Raw genomic sequence first — 25,469 nt, forward strand, 5'->3', positions numbered from 1 at the left:
AAAATGATTTTTATTGGTTTTTTTTTACCAAGTGTCATTTTCCACTAACTTGTGACAAAAAAAAAATCTTCTATGAACTCACCATACTCCTAACGGAATACCTTAGGATGTCCTCTTTGTAAAATGGGGTCATTTGTGGGGTTCCTATACTGTCCTGGCATTTTAGGGGCCCTAAACCGTGAGGAGTAGTCTTGAAACCAAATTTCTCAAAATGACCTGTGAAATGCTAACGGTACTCATTGGACTCTGGGCCCCTTAGCGCAGTTAGGGTGCAAAAAAGTGCCACACATGTGGTACCGCCGTACTCAGGAGAAGTAGTATTATGTGTTTTGGGGTGTATTTTTACACATACCCATATTGGGTGGGAGAAATATCTCTGTAAATTGACAATTGTGTGTAAAGAAATCAAAAAATTGTCATTTACAGAGATATTTCTCCCACCCAATATGGGTATGTGTAAAAATACACCCCAAAACACATTGTACTACTTCTACCGAGTACGGCGATACCACATGTGTGACACTTTTTTGCAGCCAAACTGCGCTAAGAGGCCCACAGTGCAATGACTACTTTTAGGCTTTACAGGGGTGCTTACAATTCCGCACCCCCCAAAATGCCAGGACAGTAAACACACCCCATAAATGACCCCATTTTGAAAAATAGACACTTCAAGGTATTCATTGAGGGGCATGTTGAGTCCATGGCAGATTTCATTTTTTTTTTGTTACAAGTTAGCAGAAATGGAAACCTTTTTTTTTTTTTTTTTTTTGTGACAAACTGTCATTTTCCGCTAACTTGTGACAAAAAATAAAATCTTCTATGAACTCACTATGCCTCTCAGTGAATACTTTGGGATGTCTTCTTTCCAAAATGGGGTTATTTGTGGGGTATTTATACTATCCTGGAATTTTAGCACCTCATGAAACATGACAGGTAGTCAGGAAAGTCAGAGATGCTTAAAAATGGGAAAATTCACTTTTTGCACCATAGTTTGTAAACGCTATAACTTTTACCCAAACCAATAAATATACACTGAATGGGTTTTTTTTCATCAAAAACATGTTTGTCCACATTTTTCGCGCTGCATGTATACAGAAATTTTACTTTATTTGAAAAATGTCAGCACAGAAAGTTAAAAAAATCATTTTTTTGCCAAAATTCATGTCTTTTTTGATGAATATAATAAAAAGTAAAACTCGCAGCAGCAATCAAATAGCATCAAAAGAAAGCTGTATTAGTGAGAAGAAAAGGAGCCAAAATTCATTTAGGTGGTAGGTTGTATGACTGAGCAATAAACCGTTAAATCTGCAGTGGTCTGAATGGAAAAAAACAGCGCTGGTCCTTAAGGGGGGGTAAAGGCTGAGTCCTCAAGTGGTTAAAAGGAAATAAATATGGCAACCTCCATATTCTCACTTCAGTTGTCTTTTAAGGAAGACATTGCCTAATTATGTTTTGGGCGCATATTGTCTAGATTTATCTAGACACTATAATTATCTTTTAGTGGCATGCTACCTAATTATGTTATGGGGATACGCTGCTTAATTATGTTTTGGGAGAATACAGTGCATCTTTACATGCACTACTTCATTACACCTCATATACGTTTCCCTAAAATCAAACATACTCTACCAATAAGCCCTAATATGGCTTGTTCTGTATTTTTCCAGATGCTCAAAATATAAGCCCCATCCCCCCAAAAAGCCCTAGTTGAATTTCATATTACAAAATATTATTTTGTTGCTGCTTCTGACCACTAAGGGGAGCCAGTGGAATGCAGAAGAGATCAGCTGGCACTTGCCTTTGACAGGAGTGCGTGAGGATGAACACCAGCTAAAACCAATATATCTCTCTGTGGCCTGGAACCCACTGCCAATCGCTAGCCCAATCGCTAGCATTTGAAATTAGCTTTTTGTAAGCAAATTCATGAGCATTTTCCGGCGATTTTGGTATCGATTTTAAAAAGTGTAAGCTTTTTGATAGCGATTGTGATAGCCATTTGTGATTAGCGATTTCAATTCTGATTGGACCTTTCAATTTATTACAATTTTTTTTTACAGTTTGCAGTAATTTAAATCGCCCGCAAATCGCTATGTGTAGCGATTCAAACACTAACACTCCCAAAATGCTGCATGTCCTGTGATTGCAATTTTGCTAATTGCAGTCGCTACTGTGGAATTTGTTACATTTATTAACATTGGCAGAGTGTTTAGGAAAAATCGCTAGCGATTTAAAGCGCTCCCTTAATGCTCAAAAAAGCGCTCTAGTGGCTTCCAGCCTTCAGACCCGTATGCAATTAACTTTTTCTCTTAATTCTCCTAGGAGATAATTTTCTTCTTCTCATTAAAATATTGTTTCAACATTCTGCAATTGAAAAAGTAGATGAAAAAGTACTATCAAAATTATTTTGAGTATTTTGTTGTTTGTAGGTGGTTTAAAATGCATTTTATAAACAAGCTGTGAAAATATCAGAAATATCACCTAGGAGAAAACTCAGGAGAAGTTCATTGTAGATGGGCCTGTATGTTTGATATTTTTTTGTGAAATTTGCTGCTTTTCTAATACAGATCTATAACCTTCATGAATACCTCTGAGTAATTTTTGTTTCCAGAACTGCACCAAAAGGGAGGGATTCAAATTTTGTTTCCTTTTCTTGGTGAAGGGTCGGCCCTACTGCATAATAATTTTTTACATGTAAGTTGCCTGGACTACGACTATGTTTGAATAAATGTTGATTTTTTTGTTCAAGGCCAGATTCACATTAGAGTTAAAAAACGGTCCGTTCCTGGATCGAAACGGATTGGAGTGGATCCAGTGTTAACCTATGGATCCGTTCACATCCATCCGTTCAAACAGATCCGTTCCATACGATCCGCTGAACAGACCACAAGTTTCCTACAGCAACTATTTTTCCGGACCGTTGAGCCCAGTGGAACGGAAATGGAAGCTTTAGCGCTGCACTGGGGGCAATGAGAAAACTAGTGAAGAAACGGTTCGTTCTAAATAGAAAAATACACTGGGGGTCGGGGGGATGTGTGGAAACAGAACGGAAGCAGCAGAACGGAAATGGAGTGGCAGATCAGATCGACCAGTAATCAGATCCGCTTTCATGGGTCCGTTTGCCACTTCATCGCAAGTGTGAACTGGGCCTAAGAAAAAAGGTATATTGTTGTTCATGAAAAAATAAGACATCCCCTGAAAACAAGCCCTTGCGCTTGTGCAGTATGGATCCACTTGTCTTTGGAAGTATTCATGGAAGCCAGTACTTCTGAAACTTGCATGAGGAGTCCCAAAGGGTTATCTGACCGAGCTGGTTGAATAACTTCACCGTGGGACAGCAGTGGAATGAAGGCACAAAGACAGGATTGGGAAGGCCCTATGGGATTTATAGGCCGATTCATGAACTTGCAACAGCACCGCACTCTAAATTCAAGGCTGCATGCTAAGCTCACTCTTGCAGCGTAGCGCACCTTCCTTATTTACACGATTTGCTTACATAGCAACTCATGTTCCTTTAACCTTCTGGGGACTGCCTAGCACCAATGGGCATGATCAAGGCGGCAGCCCCAGGACCGCCTAACATCAATTGGTGTCAAGTCCTGGGCCGGAGATTTGCAGATCACGCGCGCCGATGCACTCGCATCTCCGCATGGATGATGGAGCTCTGCTCCGCCTTCAGTCTCCCAGCGGCGATCGCCACTAGGAGACTGTTTAATGGCGAAACCGGCGTCTGTTAGTCTGTACAGCGCTGCGATCTAAGGCAGCACTGTACTGGGGACAGCCGTGTGACATGGGTGTCCCGCTGGCAGGCTCAGGGGTGATCCGCTGTCATAGGCTAAAGCCTACAACAGCCGACCACAGTGATTGGCTGGCGGGGGGAGGGAGGGAGGGCTAGGTAATAAAAATATTTTTAAAAATAGCAAAATTTATTATAATATAATGTTATAAATATTTTCAAAAAAACAAACAAACACTGCATCACCAGTCAGAGCCCACCAAGAGAGAGCTCTGTTGGTGGGTTGAAAAGGAAGGGGGGAATCACTTGTGTCCTGAGTTGTGCGGCCCTGCAGTGAGGCCTTAAAGCTGCAGTGCTCCTTTTTGTGAAAAATGGCCTGGTCACTAGAGGGGTGTAAACCTATGGTCCTCAAGTGGTTAAATGCTGGGGCCCCTGCTGTGAAGTTTTGCGACCGCACTATTTTACTAGAGAGGCCGCTACTATGTTAATTAACATAGTAACTGTTTATTAACATAGTAGCTGCTGCTCTAGTGAAATATCACAGTCGCAATAGTTCTCAGCAGCGGCCCCGGCGTTTAAAGGAACATGCGTTGCTATGTAAGCAAAGTGTGTAAATAAGGAAGGCATGCTAGAGCGAGCATAGCATGTAACCTTGAATTTAGAGTGTGGTGCTGTTTTGGAACTTTTGCTGCTATAGCAGCGCAGCTTCATATATCAGCCCCCTTAGTGCCTTCCCTCTTCTTAGATTTGTATCCAACAATTTATTTAAAAGTGACTTTAGCTTTACTTTAATGAAACTAGCAGTTGTGTATAAGAACTCTATAAAACACATGGTGCTAAGGATGGCTCTGTGGTGCCCTTTCCTCCAGGTGTCACCCCAAGCACTGGTTTACCTAAGCCTAAAACCGGCCCTGGTGTTTTACACCAAGTGGGAGCATTATTTTGATGTCATGCTCTGAGGTAGAGGTAGTTTGACTAATCTGCAATGGTTGGGACTTTCCAGACACTGATATGATGGTGTGTCACCTCGACTTGACCGTGCATCTGTTCCTCAAGTCAATACATGACCTCAACATTTACATTTAGGAAGAAGTTTGTGGTTTGTGCAGTGTATATTTAGGACATATATGAATTCACTTTCTGTAAAAACATAGCTTCAAGTTTCATAATGATGCCCAAAAATCACAAAGGGACTGTTGTGGGAACGAGATTGCATCCATAAATGTATACACTGGATAGCACTTAGAGGTTTAGCTTTCCTTTACACATTTTCTGTGAAATGTTTTTGTAGTCATACCCTAGAGGTGACATTAGCTCCAGCCTGGATCAGACGGCTCAGGAGTTCAGCTGTGTGCTGGAAGTGCACGTTGGCTTTGGTTGAAAGGACAGACAGACAAAAAACAGCAGAAAGAGAAACAAAACAGTAAATATATAATAAAGAACTGATATTTATACAAAAAAAACAATTCATTTTAGGATTATAGATATTCTGTACTATAGTGCAAGGATCTTTATAAAATTGACTAAAAGTACTCATTAGGGTTCATTCACACTATGGGCTTGATTCACTAATCCGTGATAACTCAAATATCACACCTTGAAAACGATATCACGCCTTATCAAAGATATCACACCTTATTAAAGTTAACATGCCTTATCAGAGTAGCATAGCGAGCACTACGAACCCGCAGGGGCTCAGGGCAGGGCGAGTGCCATTGCCAAATTAGCAGGCATAAGTTTGTAGTGCTCGTTATGCTACTCTGATAAGGTGTGTTCACTTTGATAAGGTGTGATATCATTGATAAGGTGTGATATTTGAGTTATCACTGCACATGGTGTGCAATCTGCATGGTGACATGAAAGTTCATAGTCTTTCATGATACAGTTTATAGTACAGTTATGCATACCTGTGCATTTTGATATAACACATCTAGAAACATTTTTGCAAACAACGCACATGATTCCTCGTCAAGTTGTATTGTACTGAGGCAGCCGACAAACGCGTCATACCGCAACTCACCATGCACGGCAAAAAGTGAATGAGACAATGCATTCATGCACATGTTGCAAATGTGCACGAAGCCTTAAAGGCCAACTAAATCCACAACTGAAGTTGGTGTATTCTGAAAACACGTACTGTCTACATCAGAGGTCCCCAACCTGGGGGCCGCGGCCCCCTGGGGGTCCGTGGGCAGATTTCTGGGGGGCCGCGGCGGATCTGGCCTTTCTCCCTCTCCCCCCAGCGGCCGCCGTTCCTAATACCTTATGAGCGGGCGGCCGCTTTCTTCCTTATACTCCCCATAGCCCCTCTCGCATCTCGTATTACAGCAGCGCTTGCCGTGCGACTGCTGTAAGGAGGGAAGGAGGCGGGGCAGCCTTCCCATGGTAACTGCGATCGCCGCTACAGGAAGCCGCTGCCCTATTTCCTACCCTTCCTTACAGCAGCCGCGCGGGAAGCGCTGCTCTAATACGAGGTGCTGCAAGAGGAGAGGAGCTATGGGGAACATAAGGAAGCGACTGCCCGCTCGTAAGGTAACAGGAGCGGCGGACGCGCGGGGGGAGGAGAGGAGAGGCTACACTGGGCTAACTGTACTGGCGACACTGGGGCAGCGATACTGGGCTAACTATACTTGCTATTCTGGGCTAACTATACCTGCTATACTGGGCTAACTATACTTGCTATTCTGGGCTAACTATACTTGCTATTCTGGGCTAACTATACTTGCTATACTGGGATAACTACTGGCTATACTGGGCTAACTATACTTGCTATACTGGGGTAACTACTGGCTATACTGGGCTAACTATACTTGCTATACTGGGCTAACTGTACTTGCTATAGTGTGGTAACTGTACTTGCTATACTGGGGTAACTATACTTGCTATACTAGGCTAACTGTACTTGCTATACTGGGGTAACTATACTTGCTATACTAGGCTAACTGTACTTGTTATACTGGGGTAACTACTGGCTATACTGGGGTAGCTATACTTGCTATACTAGGCTAACTGTACTTGCTATAGTGTGGTAACTGTACTTGCTATACTGGGATAACTGTACTTGCTATACTGTGGTAACTGTACTGGCGACACTGGGGCAGCGATACTGGGCTAACTATACTTGCTATTCTGGGCTAACTATACTTGCTATTCTGGGCTAACTATACTTGCTATTCTGGGCTAACTATACTTGCTATACTGGGCTAACTATACTTGCTATACTGGGCTAACTATACTTGCTATTCTGGGCTAACTATACTTGCTATTCTGGGCTAACTATACTTGCTATTCTGGGCTAACTATACTTGCTATACTGGGCTAACTATACTTGCTATACTGAGCTAACTATACTTGCTATACTGGGCTAACTATACTTGCTATACTGGGCTAACTATACTTGCTATACTGGGGTAACTATACTTGCTATTCTGGGCTAACTATACTTGCTATACTGGGCTAACTATACTTGCTATACTGGGATAACTACTGGCTATACTGGGCTAACTATACTTGCTATACTGGGCTAACTATACTTGCTATACTAGGCTAACTGTACTTGCTATACTGGGCTGACTGTACTTGCTATACTGTGGTAACTGTACTAGCTATACTGGGGTAACTATACTTGCTATACTAGGCTAACTGTACTTGCTTTAGTGTGGTAACTGTACTTGCTATACTGGGGTAACTATACTTGCTATACTAGGCTAACTGTACTTGCTATACTGTGGTAACTGTACTTGCTATACTGTGGAATCTGGGAAAAAAGGGGGGGGCTGCTGCCGCCGACACTAGCCACACCCACTCACCCCTCCCACCCCCCGCCCCCAGAGGGGCCCCGGAGAAAATTTTGGTCGGGATAGTGGGCCCCGGGCTCAAAAAGGTTGGGGACCCCTGGTCTACATAGTTATTTGAGTTGAAAGAAGCTATACGTCCATCGAGTTCAACCGAGTCCTTCCCTCTCTAAAAACTGCAGGCAGAAATCAAGCTTCCTATGAACTACAAGTCTGCATCTGGATGTAGAGCAGGCTGGAACAGTATGGTGAAAAATGGTATAAAAGCTGCCACCGATTTTAGTGCATGAATATGGATGAGATGTGCAGGGAGTTGTGGAAATACAGAAATGTAACTCATAGGTAGCCTGCTTTATAGGCGCTGCACATACAAGCTGTGCTCACCTCTCCAGTGCGCTCCACAAACACAAATCCACACTTATGCTACATACACACTTGAGATAAAAGTCTGTGGAAAAGGCAAGATCAAACCAAACACAGAACATTTATATCACGCTTTTCTCCTGGCGGACTCAAAGCGCCAGAGCTGTAGCCACTAGGACGCGCTCTATAGGCAGTAGCAGTGGTAGGGAGACTTGCCCAAGATCTCCTACTGAATAGGTGCTGGCTTACTGAACAGGCAGAGCCGAGATTCAAACCCAGGTCTCCTGTGTCAGAGGCAGAGCCCTTAACCAGTGCACTATCCAGCCACACAAGATCACAGACCAATTTTACCCCATTCCATGTAGTATGAGAGCCATACTCTACACAGTCTATTCTATTGAGCTGAACTTCCCATCAGATAAAAACCTTTGCAAGATGCTGGACAAAGATGCTGTACACATTCAACAGATCAGTATCTGCAAAAGATCTGTTCCCGCAAAAGATCCATTCCTGCGAAATGCATTCATAGTCTATGATCTCTGCAGATCCTCATACACACCTTGTTTAACAGACATTCATCTGCAGATCAGATCCACCAGGATGGATCTTCAGATCTGCAGATGATTGTCTGATCTGCAGATGAATGTCTGTTAACCTCCTTAGCGGTAACCCTCCGGCGGCTTACCCTCCGGGGTAAGCCGCCGGAGGGTGCCGCTCAGGCCGATTTAAATAATTTTTTTTTTGCTTGACGCAGTTAGCACTTTGCACCCCGATCGCCGCCGCCGCGCGCCCGATCGCCGCTATCACGGCCCCCCCCCCAGACCCTTGCGCTGCCTGGCCAATCAGTGCCAGGCAGCGCCGAGGGGTGGATCGGGTCTCCCAATGACGTCCCAACGTCGGTGACGTCATCCCGCCCCGTCGCCATGGCGACGGGGGAAGCCCTCCAGGAAATCCCGTTTCTTTGAACGGGATTTCCTGATCGGAGATCGCCGAAGGCGGCTATCATGTAGCGAGCCCTGGGCTCGCTACATGATTTAAAAAAAAATAAATAAAAAAAAAACTGCTGTGCTGCCCCCTGGCGGTATATTTCATACCGCCAAGGGGGTTAAACAAGGTGTGTATGAGGATCTGCAGATATAATAGACTATGAATGCATTTTGCAGGAATGGATCTTTTGCAGGAACAGATCTTTTGCAGATACTGATCTGTTGAATGTGTACAGCATCTTTGTGTCCAGCATCTTGCAAAGGTTTTTATCTGATGGGGAGTAACTTCAGCTCCATAGAAAAGACTGTGAAGGTATGGCTCTCATACTACATGAAGGGTGGTAAGATTGGTCTGTGATCTTGCCTTTTCCAAAGACTTTTATCTCAAGTGTGTATGTAGCCTTAAGGCTCATACACACATCAGACCATAGTCTTTGGAAAATGAAAGATCACAGACCAATTTTACCCCCTTCCATGTAGTATGAGAGCCATACCTACACAGTCTATTCTATGGAGCTGAACTCCCCATCATACAGAAATCATTGCAAGATGCTGCACACAAAGATGCTGTACATATTCAACAGATCAGTATCTGCAAAAGATCAGTTCCTACAAAAGATCCGTTCCTGCAAAATGTATTCATAGTCTATGAGATCTGCAGATCATCATACACACCTTGTTTAACAGACATTTATCTGCAGATCAGATCCACCAGGATGGATTTTCAGATCTGCAGATGATTGTCTGATCTGCAAATGAATGTCAGTTAAACAAGGTGTGTATGATGATCTGCAGATATCATAGACTATGAATGCAATTTACAGGAACGGATCTTTGGCAGGAACAGATCTTTTACAGATACTGATCTTTCACGTCTGTACAGCATCTGTGTGTGCAGCATCTTGCTAATATTTTTTTCTGATGGGGAGTTCAGCTCCATAGAAAAGACTGTGATGGTATGGCTCTCATACTACATGAAGGGTGGTAAGATTGGTCTGTGATCTTTCATTTTCCAAAGACTATAGTCTGATGTGTGTATGAGCCTTTAGGGTGCATACACACATCAGACCATAGTCTTTGGGAAATGTCTTTGAAAAATAAACACCTTGTTTAAAGAGAGTCTGAAGCCATAATTAAAATGGCTTTTTTCCTTATATATAGCAGGGGCATGTGTGCCCCTGCTAAAACGCAGCTATCCCGCGGCTGACCGAGGGTCCTTTCCCCTCCAAATCCCCCCCGTGCTGCCCGGGGAGCGCTTCCGTGTGAGGCGGGGCTATGAGATGCAGCCCTGCCTCACACGCTTCTATCAGCGGCGGATCTCCGCCTCTCCCCCGCCCCTCTCAGTCTTCCTTCACTGAGAGGGGCGGGGGAGAGGCGGAGATCAGCCGCTGATAGACGCGTGTGAGGCAGGGCTGCAGTTCATAGCCTTGCCTCACACGGAAGCGCACAGGGGTAGCAAAATCTACGACCAAGTTGGTCGTGATTTTGAAGGAGGGGGTTTGGAGGGGAAAGGACCCTCGTTCAGCCACGGGATAGCGGCGTTTTAGCAGGGGCACACATGCCCCTGCTATATACCGTATTTGTCGCCGTATAAGACGCACTTTTTCTCCCCCAAAAATGGGGAGAAAAAGTCCCTGCGTCTTATACGGCAAAGGCAGGGAATCCCCAACTTAATAACGCCCGCCGATCCGAACCGCCGACCCGCCGCCACGTTGGGAATTCCCTGCCTTTCTGTGCCTGCCTTTCTGTGCCCGCCTGCGTCTCCTGGCCCCCCGGATGGAGTGTTAATAGCGGCGGCAACTTACCTTTGCCAGGCTCCCGCGCTGATCCTAGATGATTGCGCTGCCCCCCGCTAGCCTCCTCTGCCTCCCCCCTGTGTATCTGGCCCCCCCGGGTGTAGGAATAAGTATCGGCAGCTTACCTCCGCAGTGCACCCGCGATGACTGCAGACGTCCGTCTTCCAGGCACTTCTCGCTCTAGTGGCCGGCTTTGAACTGCGCGTCATCAGTTCAAGCCGGCCACTAGAGCGAGAAGTGCCTGGAAGACGGACGTCTGCAGTCTTCGCGGGCGCACTGCGGAGGTAAGCTGCCGATACTTATTCCTACACCCGGGGGGGGGGGGGGGCAGATACACATGGGGGAGGCAGAGGAGGCTAGCGGGGGGCAGCGCAATCATCTAGGATCAGCGCGGGAGCCTGGCAAAGGTAAGTTGTTGCCGCTATTAACTCTCTATGCGGAGGGCAGGAGACTCGGGCAGGTGGGAGGGAGGAAGGCAGGGGGGCAAATGAGGGCACATGGGGGCACCGGAGCACACATGAGGGGGCACAGAAAAACACATGGGGGCACAGGAGGACACATGGGGGTGCACAGGAGCACACATAGGGGGCACATGAGGGCACAGGAGGACACATGGGGGCACAGGAGGACACATGGGGGGCACAGGACACATGGGGGCACATGAGGACACACAGGAGAACCCATGGGGGGCACAGGAGGACACATGGGGGGCACAGAAGGACACACAGGAGGACACATGGGGGGCACAGGAGGACACATGGGAGGCACAGAAGGACACATGGGGGCACAGGAGGACACATGGGGGCACAGGGGGACACACAGAAGGACACATGAGGATATGGGGGGCACAGGAGCACACATGAGGACACACAGAAGGACATGTACAAGACGCTCCTGAAATATGGACGCACCAGGTTTAGTATTTTTTTTTCCCCTGGTTTTTGCCCTCTAAACCTGGGTGCGTCTTATATTCCTGAGCGTCTTATACGGCGCGAAATACGGTATAAGGAAAAAAGCCATTTTTATTATGGCTTCAGACTCTCTTTAACAGACATTCATCTGCAGATCAGATCGACCAGGATGGATTTTTAGATCTGCAGATGATTGTCTGATCTGCAGATGAATGTCTGTTAAACACGGTGTGTATGAGGATCTGCAGATATAGACTATGAATGTATTTTGGAGGAACAGATCTTTTGCAGAGACTGATCTTTTGAATGTGTACAGCATCTTTGTGGGCAGCATCTTGGAAAGATTTCTATCTCATGGGGAGTTCAGCTCAATAGAAGTCTATGGTCTGATGTGTGTATGCACCCTAAAGGCTCATACACACATCAGACTATAGTCTTTGGAAAATGAAAGATCACAGACCAATCTTACCCCCTTTCATGTAGTATGAGAGCCATACCTTCACAGTCTTTTCTATGGAGCTGAACTCCCCATCAGAAAAAAATCTTTGCAAGATGCTGCACACACAGATGCTGTACAGACACAAAAGATCAGTATCTGCAAAAAATCTGTTCCTGCCAAAGATCCGTTCCTGCAAATTGCATTCATAGTCTATGAGATCTGCAGATCATCATACACACCTTGTTTAACGGACATTCATCTGCAGATCAGACAATCATCTGCAGGTCTGAAAATCCATCCTGGTGGATCTGATCTGCAGATGAATGTCTGTTAAACCAGGTGTGTATGATGATCTGCAGATATCATAGACTATGAATGCATTTTGCAGGAACGGATCTTTTGCAGGAACTGATCTTTTGCAAATACTGATCTGTTGCATGTGTACAGCATCTTTATGTACAGCATCTTGCAAAGATTTCTGTCTGATGGGGAGTTCAGCTCAATAGAATAGACTGTGTAGGTATGGCTCTCATACTACATGGAAGGGGGTAAAATTGGTCTGTGATCTTTCATTTTCCAAAGACTATGGTCTGATGTGTGTATGTGGCCTAAGGATCGTCAATGAGATGCAAATAATTCCAAGTGGATGTTGGATTATGTAAATGTGTGCAAATTTATGCAGCTTGAAAATGGACCAATCAGAACCTACCAAGATATAATTTGATTGGTCCATTGTATAATTTGATTGGTCCATTGTCAAGCTGCATACATTTGCGTACATTGGTTGTGTTCATGTTTCAATCTAACTTGCCTTGTTCAATTTTGGGTTTTGGTGGCCTTTAGGCCTCTTTCACAGTGCAACGTTAAAGTCGCACGTTAGAAAATGTTCCAACGCAGACAAGCGTTAAGTCACAACTTAACCACTATATATGGTTTTAGACATGTTTTTAATTAGTACCTCAAAAAAGACAGTTGCAACGCGTTTCGCGAGTCTCAAGCCCGCTTCCTCAGGCAAAACACAAAAAGTGTTTTTAAAACAAAAAAGTCAACCTTCAATTAATTATGTTCAGTTATGCACGCTATACTTGGTCGGGAATCCTTTTGCAGAAATGACTACTTCAATGCGGCATGGCATGGAGGCAATCAGCCTGTGGCACTGCTCATGTGTTATGGAGGCCCAGGATGCTTCGATAGCGGCCTTAAGCTCATCCAGAGTGTTGGGTCTTGCGTCTCTCAAATTTCTCTTCACAATATCCCACATATTCTCTATGGGGTTCAGGTCAGGAGAGTTGGCAGGCCAATTGAGCACAGTAATACCATGGTCAGTAAACCATTTACCAGTGGTTTTGGCACTGTGAGCAGGTGCCAGGTTGTGCTGAAAAATGAAATCTTCATCTCCATAAAGCTTTTCAGCAGATGGAAGCATGAAGTGCTCCAAAATCTCCTGATAGCTAGCTGCATTGACCCTGCCCTTGATAAAACACAGTGGACCAACACCAGCAGCTGACATGGCACCCCAGACCATCACTGACTGTGGGTACTTGACACTGGACACTGGACTTCAGGCATTTTGGCATTTCCCTCTCCCCAGTCTTCGCCAAGACTCTGGCACTTTGATTTCCAAATTACATGCAAAAGTTGCTTTCATCCGAAAAAAGTGCTGCTTCTCTGTAGCCCAGGTCAGGCGCTTCTGCCGCTGTTTCTGGTTCAAAAGTGGATTGACCTGGGGAATGCGGCACCTGTAGCCCATTTCCTGCACACGCCTGTACACGGTGGCTCTGGATGTTTCTACTCCAGACTCAATCCACTGCTTCCGCAGGTCCCCCAAGGTCTGGAATCGGTCCTTCTCCACAATCTTCCTCAGGGTCCGGTCACCTCTTCTCGTTGTGCAGCGTTTTCTGCCACACTTTTTCCTTCTCACAGACTTCCCACTGAGGTGCCTTGATACAGCACTCTGGGAACAGCCTATTCGTTCAGAAATTTCTTTCTGTGTCTTACCCTCTTGCTTGAGGGTGTCAATGATGGCCTTCTGGACAGCAGTCAGGTCGGCAGTCTTACCCATGATTGCAGTTTTGAGTAATGAACCAGGCTGGGAGTTTTTAAAAGCCTCAGGAATCTTTTGCAGGTGTTTAGAGTTAATTAGTTGATTCAGATGATTAGGTTAATAGCTCGTTTAGAGAACCTTTTCATGATATGCTAATTTTTTGAGATAGGAAATTTGGGTTTTCATGAGCTGTATGCCAAAATCATCAATATTAAAACAATAAAAGGCTAGAACTACTTCAGTTGTGTGTAATGAATCTAAAATATATGAAAGTCTAATGTTTATCAGTACGTTACAGAAAATAATGAACTTTATCACAATATGCTAATTTTTGGAGAAGGACCTGTACAGTGGTTAAGTTGTGACTTCTAGGGAGGTAAGTCCACCCTTTGTTCACCCCCCCCCCCCCCCCCCCCCCCCCCGATTTTATTGTTTTTATACATGATCCTATTTTTATTCGGCTGGCTCCTCTGTTTCCTCTCGTAAATTTGTAAGACATATTCATATTGAATAAAACATATGCATGTTATTTTCACAATAAGCAATGAAAAAGTAATTCATGTGTTGGCAAGGAGGGAGGGATGTGAGTCACCACCGTAGCGTTCTCAGTGATGAGGTGGCCTGTTCTATTTGTAAACTATAATGATAGCTTCTGCTGGAAAAAAAAACCCTGGAAACTGAATTTTGGTTTTAATTTAACCACAGAGGGATATTTGTACAGATGGACAATAGTGCCAACTCCTATCTTTGTTTCAAGACTCTTGGAGATTTAATATAAATGTATCAGTTCTGCATATTACTTGCCACAGTTTTCTGTTTTCGAAAAATAACCTGTAATTTGAGCACTGCAGGGAGCGTGACATGGGAAGGCGTTGTGTATTAGAGGTATGTCTAATGTATAGTTTTTAAATAATTAAACTGAAGCTGCTTTTGCTGCCCATACAATTCCTGCGTTCAGGCTGTACCCAATAGCTCTGCAGTTAAACAGACATACATTTTTATAACAAAGATAACCTTTCCTTACTTCAACAAAAATTCAGGCACATTGGCCTGCCTGAATTTACCTACATTTACTGCCATGCACAGCAAAATTCTATGTTATTTAGAAAATGATTTACCGTATTTTTTGCCATATAAGATGCACTTAGGTTTAGAGGGCAATAACCAGGGAAAAACAAAATATATACTAAAGCTGGTGCCTCCATATTCCAGGAGCGTCTTGTAGATGTTCTTCCCCAATTATTGCGTAGTATAGATACGGAGGCGTCAAAAGGATAACAGTATATAAAAAGTTTAAAACATGGAGGCAGTGGTGGACTTCCCTCCTCCAAGCAGACACAAAAATTGCCAATGTGTTTGTCAAATAGAACAAGTTTATTTACATACTCCAGGGGACAATGCAACGCGTTTCACAGGTTTGAACCAGCTTCATCAGGCAATAACAATAACAACGGAGCAATAGCAAATGTGGTCAGGAATAGAGCCAGGCACCTCTGTGAAAGCGACTTCTTAATCCTGAGTGGGGTCAAGTCCAATCTCCCCACCTGCTTATACAGTGGTTGCCTTTGAGGTAACCCTGCTTTGTGAGTATAGCTTATTACTCTATCATACTTCATTTCAACTACCAGAACATACTACACTATATTTGACTAGTGGTGTCCCTACTCTGTGTTCCCCCAATTTTTGTTCCTCCTGTGTCCCCTTCTGTCCCCATGTGTCCTTCTGTCCTGCTGTGTCCCCTTCTGTGTCCCATGTATCTTCCTTTGCTCCCCCATGTGTACCATTCTGTCCCCATGTCCTCCTTTGCTCTCCCATGTGTCCCCTTCTGTCCCCCTGTGTCCTCTTTTGCTCCCCCATGTGTCCTCCTTGGTCCTCCTGTGTGTCCTCCTTTGTCCCCTTGTGTTCTCCTAGGTCCCCCTGCATGTCCACCTTTGTCCCCTTCTGCCCCCCTGTGTCATCCTCTGGTCCCCCTGTGTCCTCCTTTGTTCCGTTCTGTCCCCCTGTGTCGTTCTCCGCCCCCCGCATGTCTCCTACGCTTAATCCACAGTTCCAGCGGCGATCACAGACTTCTCCTCTCCCGTGCTGCTCCCCATACTAATGGCTTCTGCTGATTGCGTCATCAGCAGAAGCCACCAGGGGAGCCACACAGGAGAAGGGAGGTCTGCGATTTCCACTGGAACTATGGTTTAGGTGAGCCACGCTGCCGCTAATTGTATTTAATTTGGCATATAAGACTCTCTCGTGGGAAAGTTCAGCTCTCAGTTTGCAGGAAATGTGTATAATCTCAGTACTGTTCATCTTAATAATGGAAGATCATACACACAGCCTTGAGTGCTACATTGTTCTACAATGAGCAACCATGGAGCTCAAGAGTATTGCTTCAAGAATCTGAAGTTTCTACCTCCTTGTTTTCATAACTGGGTAGTTGCTAGGATAATACTGTAAATATCCCAGGTGAGAGCATAGCTCCACTTTGAAACAGAATTCATCTTTTTAAAATTATTCAGAGACTTTTTCAAACCTTCTTGGAAGTAAATATCAAATACGGTGGTATGATTAGTGAATTCGCAATACAAACATTCAGAGTTGTATTATAATTCCCTCACGAGCACACAGCTTACCGGGGACATTTCTTTTGCATAGTGCAGGATTATTATGTGTGAAACTTGCTATAGAAGGTTTATGAAGATGAATTTATCACAGCTAGAAATGTATCTTGTTTCTGTTCTCCGTGCTGTTCGGCCTACAGGCACATGCACAAGCAATAGCTCGTTTAGGCAAAATGCTCTCAGTAATATCATCTCATTGTTTCCCATACAGCATGCATAATGCATAGGCATCCTTCTGCTGCTTAAATAAAAAAAATGTAACAAACCTAAAATATGCTAGGTTAGTTGAAGCCAATTACTGTTACTTGCGCAGTGAAGAAGAAACCCCGTTGTGCAATCACATTCTCTAGTAATACATGCTTTATTTTTATAATGACCTTAAAATGATGTTGTCCAACATGCACCTGTTCATTCCACGGATGCGAGTCTCACCATCAGCAGTGCCGTGCACCAGCAGAAACCGCCGGCCCTGCAGCCTCTGAACGTCGTTCAACAATGAGGCCACCTAAGGAGATTGACACAAATAGAAAAGCATTCCAAGGTACAGAAAAATGATTTTGACAGTCCATATAACCGCTTGATTGCTGTACACAAAGCTTATAATGTTTTTCTGCTGAGAATGGCGTTTTCTGTGGACCTCTCTCCCATAAGGTGTCAAGTTCGAATTGGTTGAATATATAAGAGTGGACTGACCAAGCCTTGCTACTGAACAGAAGCTACATTCTTCCATGTGCAGTCCATCATTTTCAGCTTTCCTTTTCTGTTTGCGGCCTCATCTATTGTGTGCAGCAGTAGCTCTATTCCTTGTCCAACCTTGCCCCAGGGCTGAATCTTCTACCTTTTTTTCTGTATAGTCCAGCTTTCCTATGTACCCTTCCATGCAAGGCTAGATCTATACTTTGTCCACTTCTAGGCTAATTTATTTGTGGCAGATATTCTACATCTAGCAGCTGCCCTCTGATTCCATGGGCCCCCCTCTTCCATGTGTGCCATCCAGGTAGAGCAGCCCCCTTGGACAGCAACTCCCTGCTTCAGTGTATTGCTCCCTGGTTTGCAGCCTCCCTTTTCCATTTGGAGCAGCTCCTTTTCTCTGTGTGGCCACCCCTTTGAGCAGCTGCTGCCCTAGCCGTGGCTCTGCAGCCTTTTCAAACATCTGACCTTACTTTTATAGGCAGCCTACCCCCCATATATAAGTACCACCTCTTGTGGTTAGCGTCATCTCAAGTACCCCTTTCACATTCCTTCATCCCTTTTATCAACTAAATTACTTACTCAGGTTTGTTTATAATCTTTTTTTTTTTTTTTTTTTTTATCTCAAAACTTAATAGAAGGGATTGACTGCAAAAGGGCCAATTACCCATTTACCTCTATTGCAGTAACCCAGAGTCAGGCTCGGGGTGGAAAAGAGAAGCCAGGAGTGGTAATCCCAAACCCGACTCGGGGTAGCTGCGGGAGATTCTCAATCCCTCAGGTGAGATCACCATTTGACATCCTGATGCCAGACAGCGATCTCACTATAAGGGTACAGCGCCACCCGGAGGATGGAGGGAGAATTGCAGCGCTGGATCCCAGGAAGGTGAGTAATGTGCTGGGCTGCTGCAGATCTCACTGCAGTATTATTTTTTTTATCCTGCTTTTAGGGTCTAAAAGCTCGTGAAAGAAATCTGGAAATAATCACACTGCCAGGGAGGTTATCCTCATAGTAGTAGCTCCTGAGATATGCAGACCATATGCTGAGAACCTAGGATTTAATGTGCCTTAGACATTCTGTTAAACACTGAGATCACAGCCATAATTACTGTATAGCTTCTTACCCTTCCTCTATCCAATACAGGGGCTGCTTCCAGGAACAGATGTGGTTATGGACACACTTGTTATATGATTCCTAACAGATAGGCCTCCTGGCAGCAGGGGTTACCATGAGGAAGGATGGTGTGGCTGTTGGGGGAAACCCATCAACATTTTGCTGGCCCCTGGTTTGTAGTTACTACATTGACCACATGATTTCTCATTTACCCGTAAGCCGTATTTACAGTACAGAGCTAAATATCCAACAAATCTGCAAACATCATATGAGAGAAGCTCAAAAGGAAAGATTGTGTAAAATGACATGTAGTGCACATGATGAAACAGCCTTGTCCGGAGTTGTACAAAATCATTTTCATGCTCTATAAGAGAACAAGACAAGCTATGTGATTTTACAAGCGGCCAAACTGCATTTGAACTCATTTATCATACATTTTTGCTGTAGGCATCTGACACAAAAAACAATGAGAACTTAAGAACAACCCTATAAAGGAAAACTCTCAAATAACTACTGAACTAAGGAAAAATGACTCATTTCTGCAGCCATATTGCCAGAACATTAATCAAATTCAATGACTTTGAACGATGAATAAATGAAATTTGATATAAAAAAGTTAATCTCTTGCGATGATTATTGCCATACTGAATACTGAACTAACAACAACCTGGTCTTTGTTTGTGGTGAAAAGGTAGCAATACAAGAGGGAGCCGTGTTTACATGCCAATGTGATCTGATAGTTGGAAGGCCAGTGCCTAGCTGCACAGTGAAGAGAAGACACCAACACCTACTCAGAAATGAGACAAAGGATAAATCAAAGAGATACACAGCTCCACCTTTTGGCTTCATGTGCTTAAAGGATACCCAAACTGAAATGTGACATAATGAGATAGACATGTGTATGTACAGTGCCTAGCACACAAATAACTATACTGTGTTCCTTTTTTTCTTTCTCTATCTGTAAGAGTTAAATATCAGGTATGTTAGTGGCTGACTCAGTCCTGACTCAGACAGGAAGTGACTACAATGTGGCCCTCACTGATAAGAAATTCCTCTTTTTATCTCTTTCTTGCTTTCAGAAGCCATTTTCTGCTAGGAAAGTGTTTTATAGTTGGAATTTCTTATCAGTGAGGGCCACATTGTAGTCACTTCCTGTCTGAGTCAAGACTGAGTCAGCCACTTACATACCTGATATTTAACTCTTTCAGGCACAGAAAGAAAAAAAGGAACACAGCATAGTTATTTGTGTGCTAGGCACTGTACATACACATGTCTATCTCATCATGTCACATGTCAGTTGAGGTATCCTTTAAAGTGTACCAGAGACAAAGCACCCTCATGTATTTTACCACGTACAGTATATCAGTGGGAACATTCGAGAAAACACCTACCCTGCTCTCTGTTTCATCCTTCACTGCTCAGCCTGCTTGTTATCAGCCCTGATAAAATCACCAACTGAGCATTCAGTCTGGCTTTGCTCAGGAATCACTATAGCAGAGTCTGTCTTCTCTGATGTCTTTTCAAGCCCAAGCCTGCCCCCTTCTGGCTCTGCTTTCCTGTTTTGTACACTTGCAACATCACAAAGAGCTGTTATGAGATGGGAGGAGCTGCTGGTGCCAAGGAAGGATTTTTTTTTAATCTATATTTGGTAGTCATAAGAGGCTTTTAGAAATGGTGATTTCATTGTGCACACATCCCACTAAATAATATGCTTTTCTGATGAACTGTGTTTTGCGTGGAGTTTTAGTGAAAAACACAAAAAACGGCACACCAGAGAGGCAAAAATACCAGGTATAGTATTTATTTTGTAAAATCTATCGGGGATATGTTTATTTTGTGCTAAAGCGTTCATCTCTGGTTTCCTTTAATATAAATAAACCTGAGATGAATGTAGGTAAAGGAATTATACTTACCTGGGGCTTCCTTCAGGCCCCTGTAGTCCATCTGCTCAGTTGCTGTCCTCCCAGTCCCCTTTGCTGTGCCGCTGTGAAGTCTGCAATCCTGGCCATGGAAGCGCGATCGGGTGGTGTGCGCTGCCCGAATTGCACATGCGCAGTATGTGAAACAGCTGCACAGTGGACTTTATCTATGGGCTGACAACGGCACAATGGTGGGGACCAGCAGGATATTGAGGGAGCAGACGGACCATAGGGGGCTGGAAGAAGCCCCAGGTAAGTATAAATCCTTTTGCTACATTAATTTTAGGTACACAATAAAGCTCCAGGTAAAAAAAATTTTCATAGTGCCAAATAAGATGACTTCTAAAAAAAAAAAAAAAAAAAAAGACTACAAAATAAACTGCATTATATTGTGTCTTCTCCAAGATGGGGGCAAGCATGTTTTTTTTTTGGCCCTCTTCGACCATAAAATCACAATTTACTACCGATAATAATATGTGCTGTGGATGTGCTGCTATTTTGCTCTGCAAGCAAATATTATCTCCTGTAGATGACACCAACCTCCCACGGTGCTCCTGTAATGGTGCCCATACACGGTACAATAAAAATGTTACATTTTCCTGTTTATTCCTGTCCTGTTTTACCAAAACGATAGAATCAAATGAAAGTTGAAAATAATCTTTTTTTTTCTATCAAGAAAAACGAACGATTATCCTGTCTTTTTCAATAAAAATATGATCGGACATGTTGGAAAAATCTTTATATTCCATCTAACGGAACAATTTAACAAAATTATTCAATTGAAAAAAATGAAAACATTGTACCATGTATGGGCACCTTAACCTATTTTGGTTCCTGGACGTAGAAACTACGTCCAGGAACCATGCGCGCTACCGCGTGCTCCCGCGGCCGATCGCGCGCGTGCAAGCGCACTCCTGGCTGCGGATTCGGTAGCCAGGGAATCAATGTATCGGGCTATGGTGCCCAATCACTGATTCCTTTTCCCCGGTGAAAAAGCAACAGCTTCTCTCGGAAGCTGCGCCTTTTCTGGCCGTTTCCCTCCCCGATGCGTCACTCTAAGCGTGTGTTACGCTTAGAGTGACGTCATGTAAACAAACTCATGGCCGCCATCTTGTGGCCAAAAAGTAATACTACAACTGAAAGTAAAAATAAATTAAAATGAACACACATTAACATTATAAATCTATTGTTTACCTCCCACCCTCCCAAAACTACCCAAATAAAATGTTTACTATAAAAAAAAAAAACCATTACAATAAAAAAAAAAACATGTAAATATTTACCTAAGGGTCTAAACTTTTTAAATATCAATGTAAAGATGAAATATTTCTATATTTTTTTTATTTTAAACTTGTTAATAGTGATAGATGCAAAATGGAAAAAATGCACCTTTATTTCCAAATAAAATATTGTCGCCATACATTGTGATAGGGACATAATTTTAATGGTGTAATAACCGGGACATATGGGCAAATACAATACGTGAGTTTTAATTATGGAGGCATGTATTATTTTAAAACTATAATGGCTGAAAACTGAGAAATAATGAATTTTTCCATTTTTTTCTTATTCTTCCTGTTAAAATGCGTTTACAGTAAGGGCTCGTTTCCACCATAGAGAATCCGCATGCGGCGACGAGATGCGGATTCGCTTGGTACACTGAAGTGGCCGGGGCTGTTTCCACATGTGCGGCGTGCGGGAGCGATTTGGCGGCGGGACAAATCTGCACGACGGGACCCACCGAATTCGCCTGCGTCGGGAATCCGTGCGAATCGCCGCTAATGTATTTAATAGTAAAAACGCATGCGGTTTTTACATGCGTTTTTACCCGCGATTCGCGTGCGATTTCGCACCTTTTTCAATGTTATTTTGCCCTGGCAGTGTCATGGTTAATTTCGCATGGCACCCTGCCATGCGAAATCGCGGGTAAAAACGTATGCTGAAACGCATCCGCATGCGTTTTTACAAGCGTAGGAATGCCGGCGAAATCGCGTCGCAACAGTGGAAACGAGCCCTGAAGTGGCTCTAAGCAAAATGTACCCCCCAAAGAAAGCCTAATTGGTGGCGGAAAAAACAAGATATAGATCAGTTCATTGTGATAAGTAGTGATAAAGTTATAGGCTAATGAATGGGAGGTGAACATTTCTCACGTGAAAACCACGGAACCTGAATCAGTTAAGAAAGAACTTTACAGTAAACCTGTGACTTTTTCAAACAAACGGAAAAAAAAAAAAACGGATACCTTGGGAGGGGGGAAGCCGCTGGAGCCTAAATAGGCTTCCCCTGTCTTCAAAACACCTTTTCAAGGGACTAGTGCTGAAATGGGCCTGTGAAGGAGGGCAAGGGAAGCCTCTTTAGGATCCAGAGGCTTCCCACTCCAGTGGTAAGTACCCCCCAGGGACATGTTTATTCACATCAGAGTCACTTTAAAGAAAACCTGTACTGAGAAAAACCTCCCCTGGGGGGTACTCACCTCAGGTGGGGGAAGCCTCCGGATCCTATTGAGGCTTCCCCTCAGTCCCACGGCGGCGGAGATAAATCTCCCTGAACACGGGAGATGTAAATATTTACCTTCTCGGCTCCAGCGCAGCCGCAGTATCGGCTCTCCACTCGGAGATAGGCAGAAATAGCCGATCGCTATCGGCCCACTCTACTGCGCAGGCACAAGTCGCCTGCGCAGTAGAGCAGACCCGACGGAGATCGGCTATTTTCGCCTATCTCCGTGTGGAAAGCCACAACAGCGCCCTCGCTGGAGCCAGGAAAGGTAAATAAATCAGAGCTTATCAGCGCTTGTCAGGCTTGTCGAGGGAGGATTCCCGGACACTTCGGGGGATCCAGAGCTGGACTACCTGCAGCTACAGGGGAGGGGAAGCCTCATTGGGACCCTGAGGCTTCCCCCTCCCGAGGTGAGTACCCCCCAGGGGAACTTTTTTTTTGTTACAGGTTCTATTTAAACTTCTTTCTAGACAGTGTTACTTGATGGAAGCTCTGAAGCTGCTTTGTTCTAATTAAATATTGAACACTTTTACTATATATTGTGATACAAAATCAATTTACTGTATATATGCAGACTTGGAATATATGTGATAGAGCCACTTTAATAAAACCATGAGAAATATATTAAGACTGTGCCTTTTGATGAGCATTATCTTTCCTTTTAAAGTGAAACTATTTTAGATGTCGTCCATTAAAGTACTTGAGGATCATGTCTATTGCAGTGAATGTACAGGACTGATGGCCCTATCACTGCTGTGCTATTTCAGTAGCCTGTGACCAAAGGTCCATACACACGTCGGATTTTTTTAACGACCCGCCGTTTGGACGTCCCTTCGTTCAGTCGTCCGGACGTCAAATCGGGAGTGTGTGCAGTGCGTCGTTTAGCTGATAAGATTGGTCTTGAATGATCCGCCTGGCGGAGTATGTAGTATGAGGTAAAATTGGTCTGTGATCTTGCCTTTTCCAAAGACTTTTATCTCAAGTGTGTATGTAGCCTAAGTTTATGGGCATGCTCCCTAATAACCCTGTGTAGTTTTGCTTAAATGGTGTTCCATGCCTGTTCCTACTGATACATTTGCTGGCTAGCTAGAGACAAGCAAGCCTATACTGCTCCCTGCAGTGCAAATAAACATTTTTACATACAAGGAATTCTTTCAAATGTTCTTTTATGTACCTAAGAGTAGTTACTGAATTTTTAGTTGTAAGAATATAATCCCACTTTAAGAAATGGGGGCTGAACTAGGATTACTAGTTACTAGCACAAGAATCTAATAAATACTGCAGAACGGCAAAATGTTACTTATGAAACAGTCTGGGTCATAAAGGAGTTGCAACAAATGCACAATGCTGATTTGAGGGAACATACCGTGTAGGCTGAACCTTCTTGTGATGGCATCCCCAGGTACCTCTCTGTAAGCACTGCCGCTGTATGGAAATGGAAACAAGTTTATTATGCACAGAACCCACCGGTCAAGATACAACCTTCCATTTCTCAAGACATTCAAATGAAACAACTGCCTTTAAAAAGAGATTTTTGTTGAAGAACTGTTGGAGTTGAAAGTTATTTCAGATGTGCCTACATGGATTGAACTTTGTATGCTATACACAGTGAATCTAGTTGATCAGCTGGGGCCGTGTGCAAAGCCTGTGTTTCATAAAGGACTTTTTACAACCACACACATCTGCATATGAGTAAATAACACAGCAAAGACAATGGCCTCAGACACTGACCCCAGCCCCCGCAAATGGCCATTGAGGGACTGGCTACAACCACACCAACAGTTTCCTCTCCTCCCCCCAGCTGCTAAGGGCAGGAACTATTGATGTATAAGACAGAGGAGGAGTCTCTTTACCTGTGATGTCCAGATATAAGACAATGCTGGGGATTATATCTCTCTCTCTCTTGGAATGCTGTTGCTATGGACTGTGGAACAGAATAGGGGCTCAGCTAATGGAAGTGTGTGACTGTGCATAGGGTATATAGAGCCATTATGTGAGTCACATAGTTTGTATGATCTAACTTGTACATATGTATAATTGTAAATAAACCCCTTTCATTTAACCCCTTTGAAACGACCTCAAGTGTCTGGTCATTAACATAGAAATAAGTTAACATAAGCTAGAGCACATTCTACATTTGGCACCCCAAGATAGCGTGTGGATAATTAGTAAATCTACATAGAACCCCATAACAGAGAGTTACTCTAGCTAATAGTTCCAGAGAACGTGGAAGACGAGGATAAAGGACCTAACCGATAACTTGAGCGTGGACCCTGGATGCCAAGGAAGCATAGGAAATGCGGTGAGTTGTTTTGTTTGATATATATCAATGCATATATGTATTTTGCTTGCGGTTTGTGAGGTTTGGCTGTATGTATGATGAGTTAACTGCTAGGAAGATAGGTTGTTGAAAGCGTATATAGGTATGCTATAGGAAACAATAGGTTTCAGGAATTGTGTGGATTGAATATGAATGGTCTGTGAAAGGCAGCAAAAGCTTCATCTCCTGTTGTTGCTGTATTTGTGTATATAGTTTGGTCAGCCATTGTGAGTGTAGATCACATAATCTGAAGGC

The 25,469-nt window shown here is 43.8% G+C and overlaps 1 protein-coding gene across 1 annotated transcript in view; it reads right to left on the reverse strand.

Annotated features, from left to right (window-relative positions):
- The window catches only part of LOC137544116 (inactive dipeptidyl peptidase 10-like), an 87,143-nt gene that overhangs the window by 20,966 nt on the left and 40,708 nt on the right, over nucleotides 1–25,469 (reverse strand). Inside the window, exons 7-9 of the mRNA XM_068265186.1 lie at nucleotides 24,261–24,319; nucleotides 17,080–17,180; nucleotides 5,031–5,104 (exon numbers count right to left, since the gene is read on the reverse strand). Coding sequence (XP_068121287.1) covers nucleotides 5,077–5,104; nucleotides 17,080–17,180; nucleotides 24,261–24,319 — 188 coding nt within the window. The 3' untranslated portion in view covers nucleotides 5,031–5,076. The remainder of the gene's footprint in view (nucleotides 1–5,030; nucleotides 5,105–17,079; nucleotides 17,181–24,260; nucleotides 24,320–25,469) is intronic.

The sequence above is a fragment of the Hyperolius riggenbachi genome, chromosome 2 (assembly GCF_040937935.1).
Source record: "Hyperolius riggenbachi isolate aHypRig1 chromosome 2, aHypRig1.pri, whole genome shotgun sequence".
In the NCBI taxonomy this organism is placed as follows: domain Eukaryota; kingdom Metazoa; phylum Chordata; class Amphibia; order Anura; family Hyperoliidae; genus Hyperolius; species Hyperolius riggenbachi.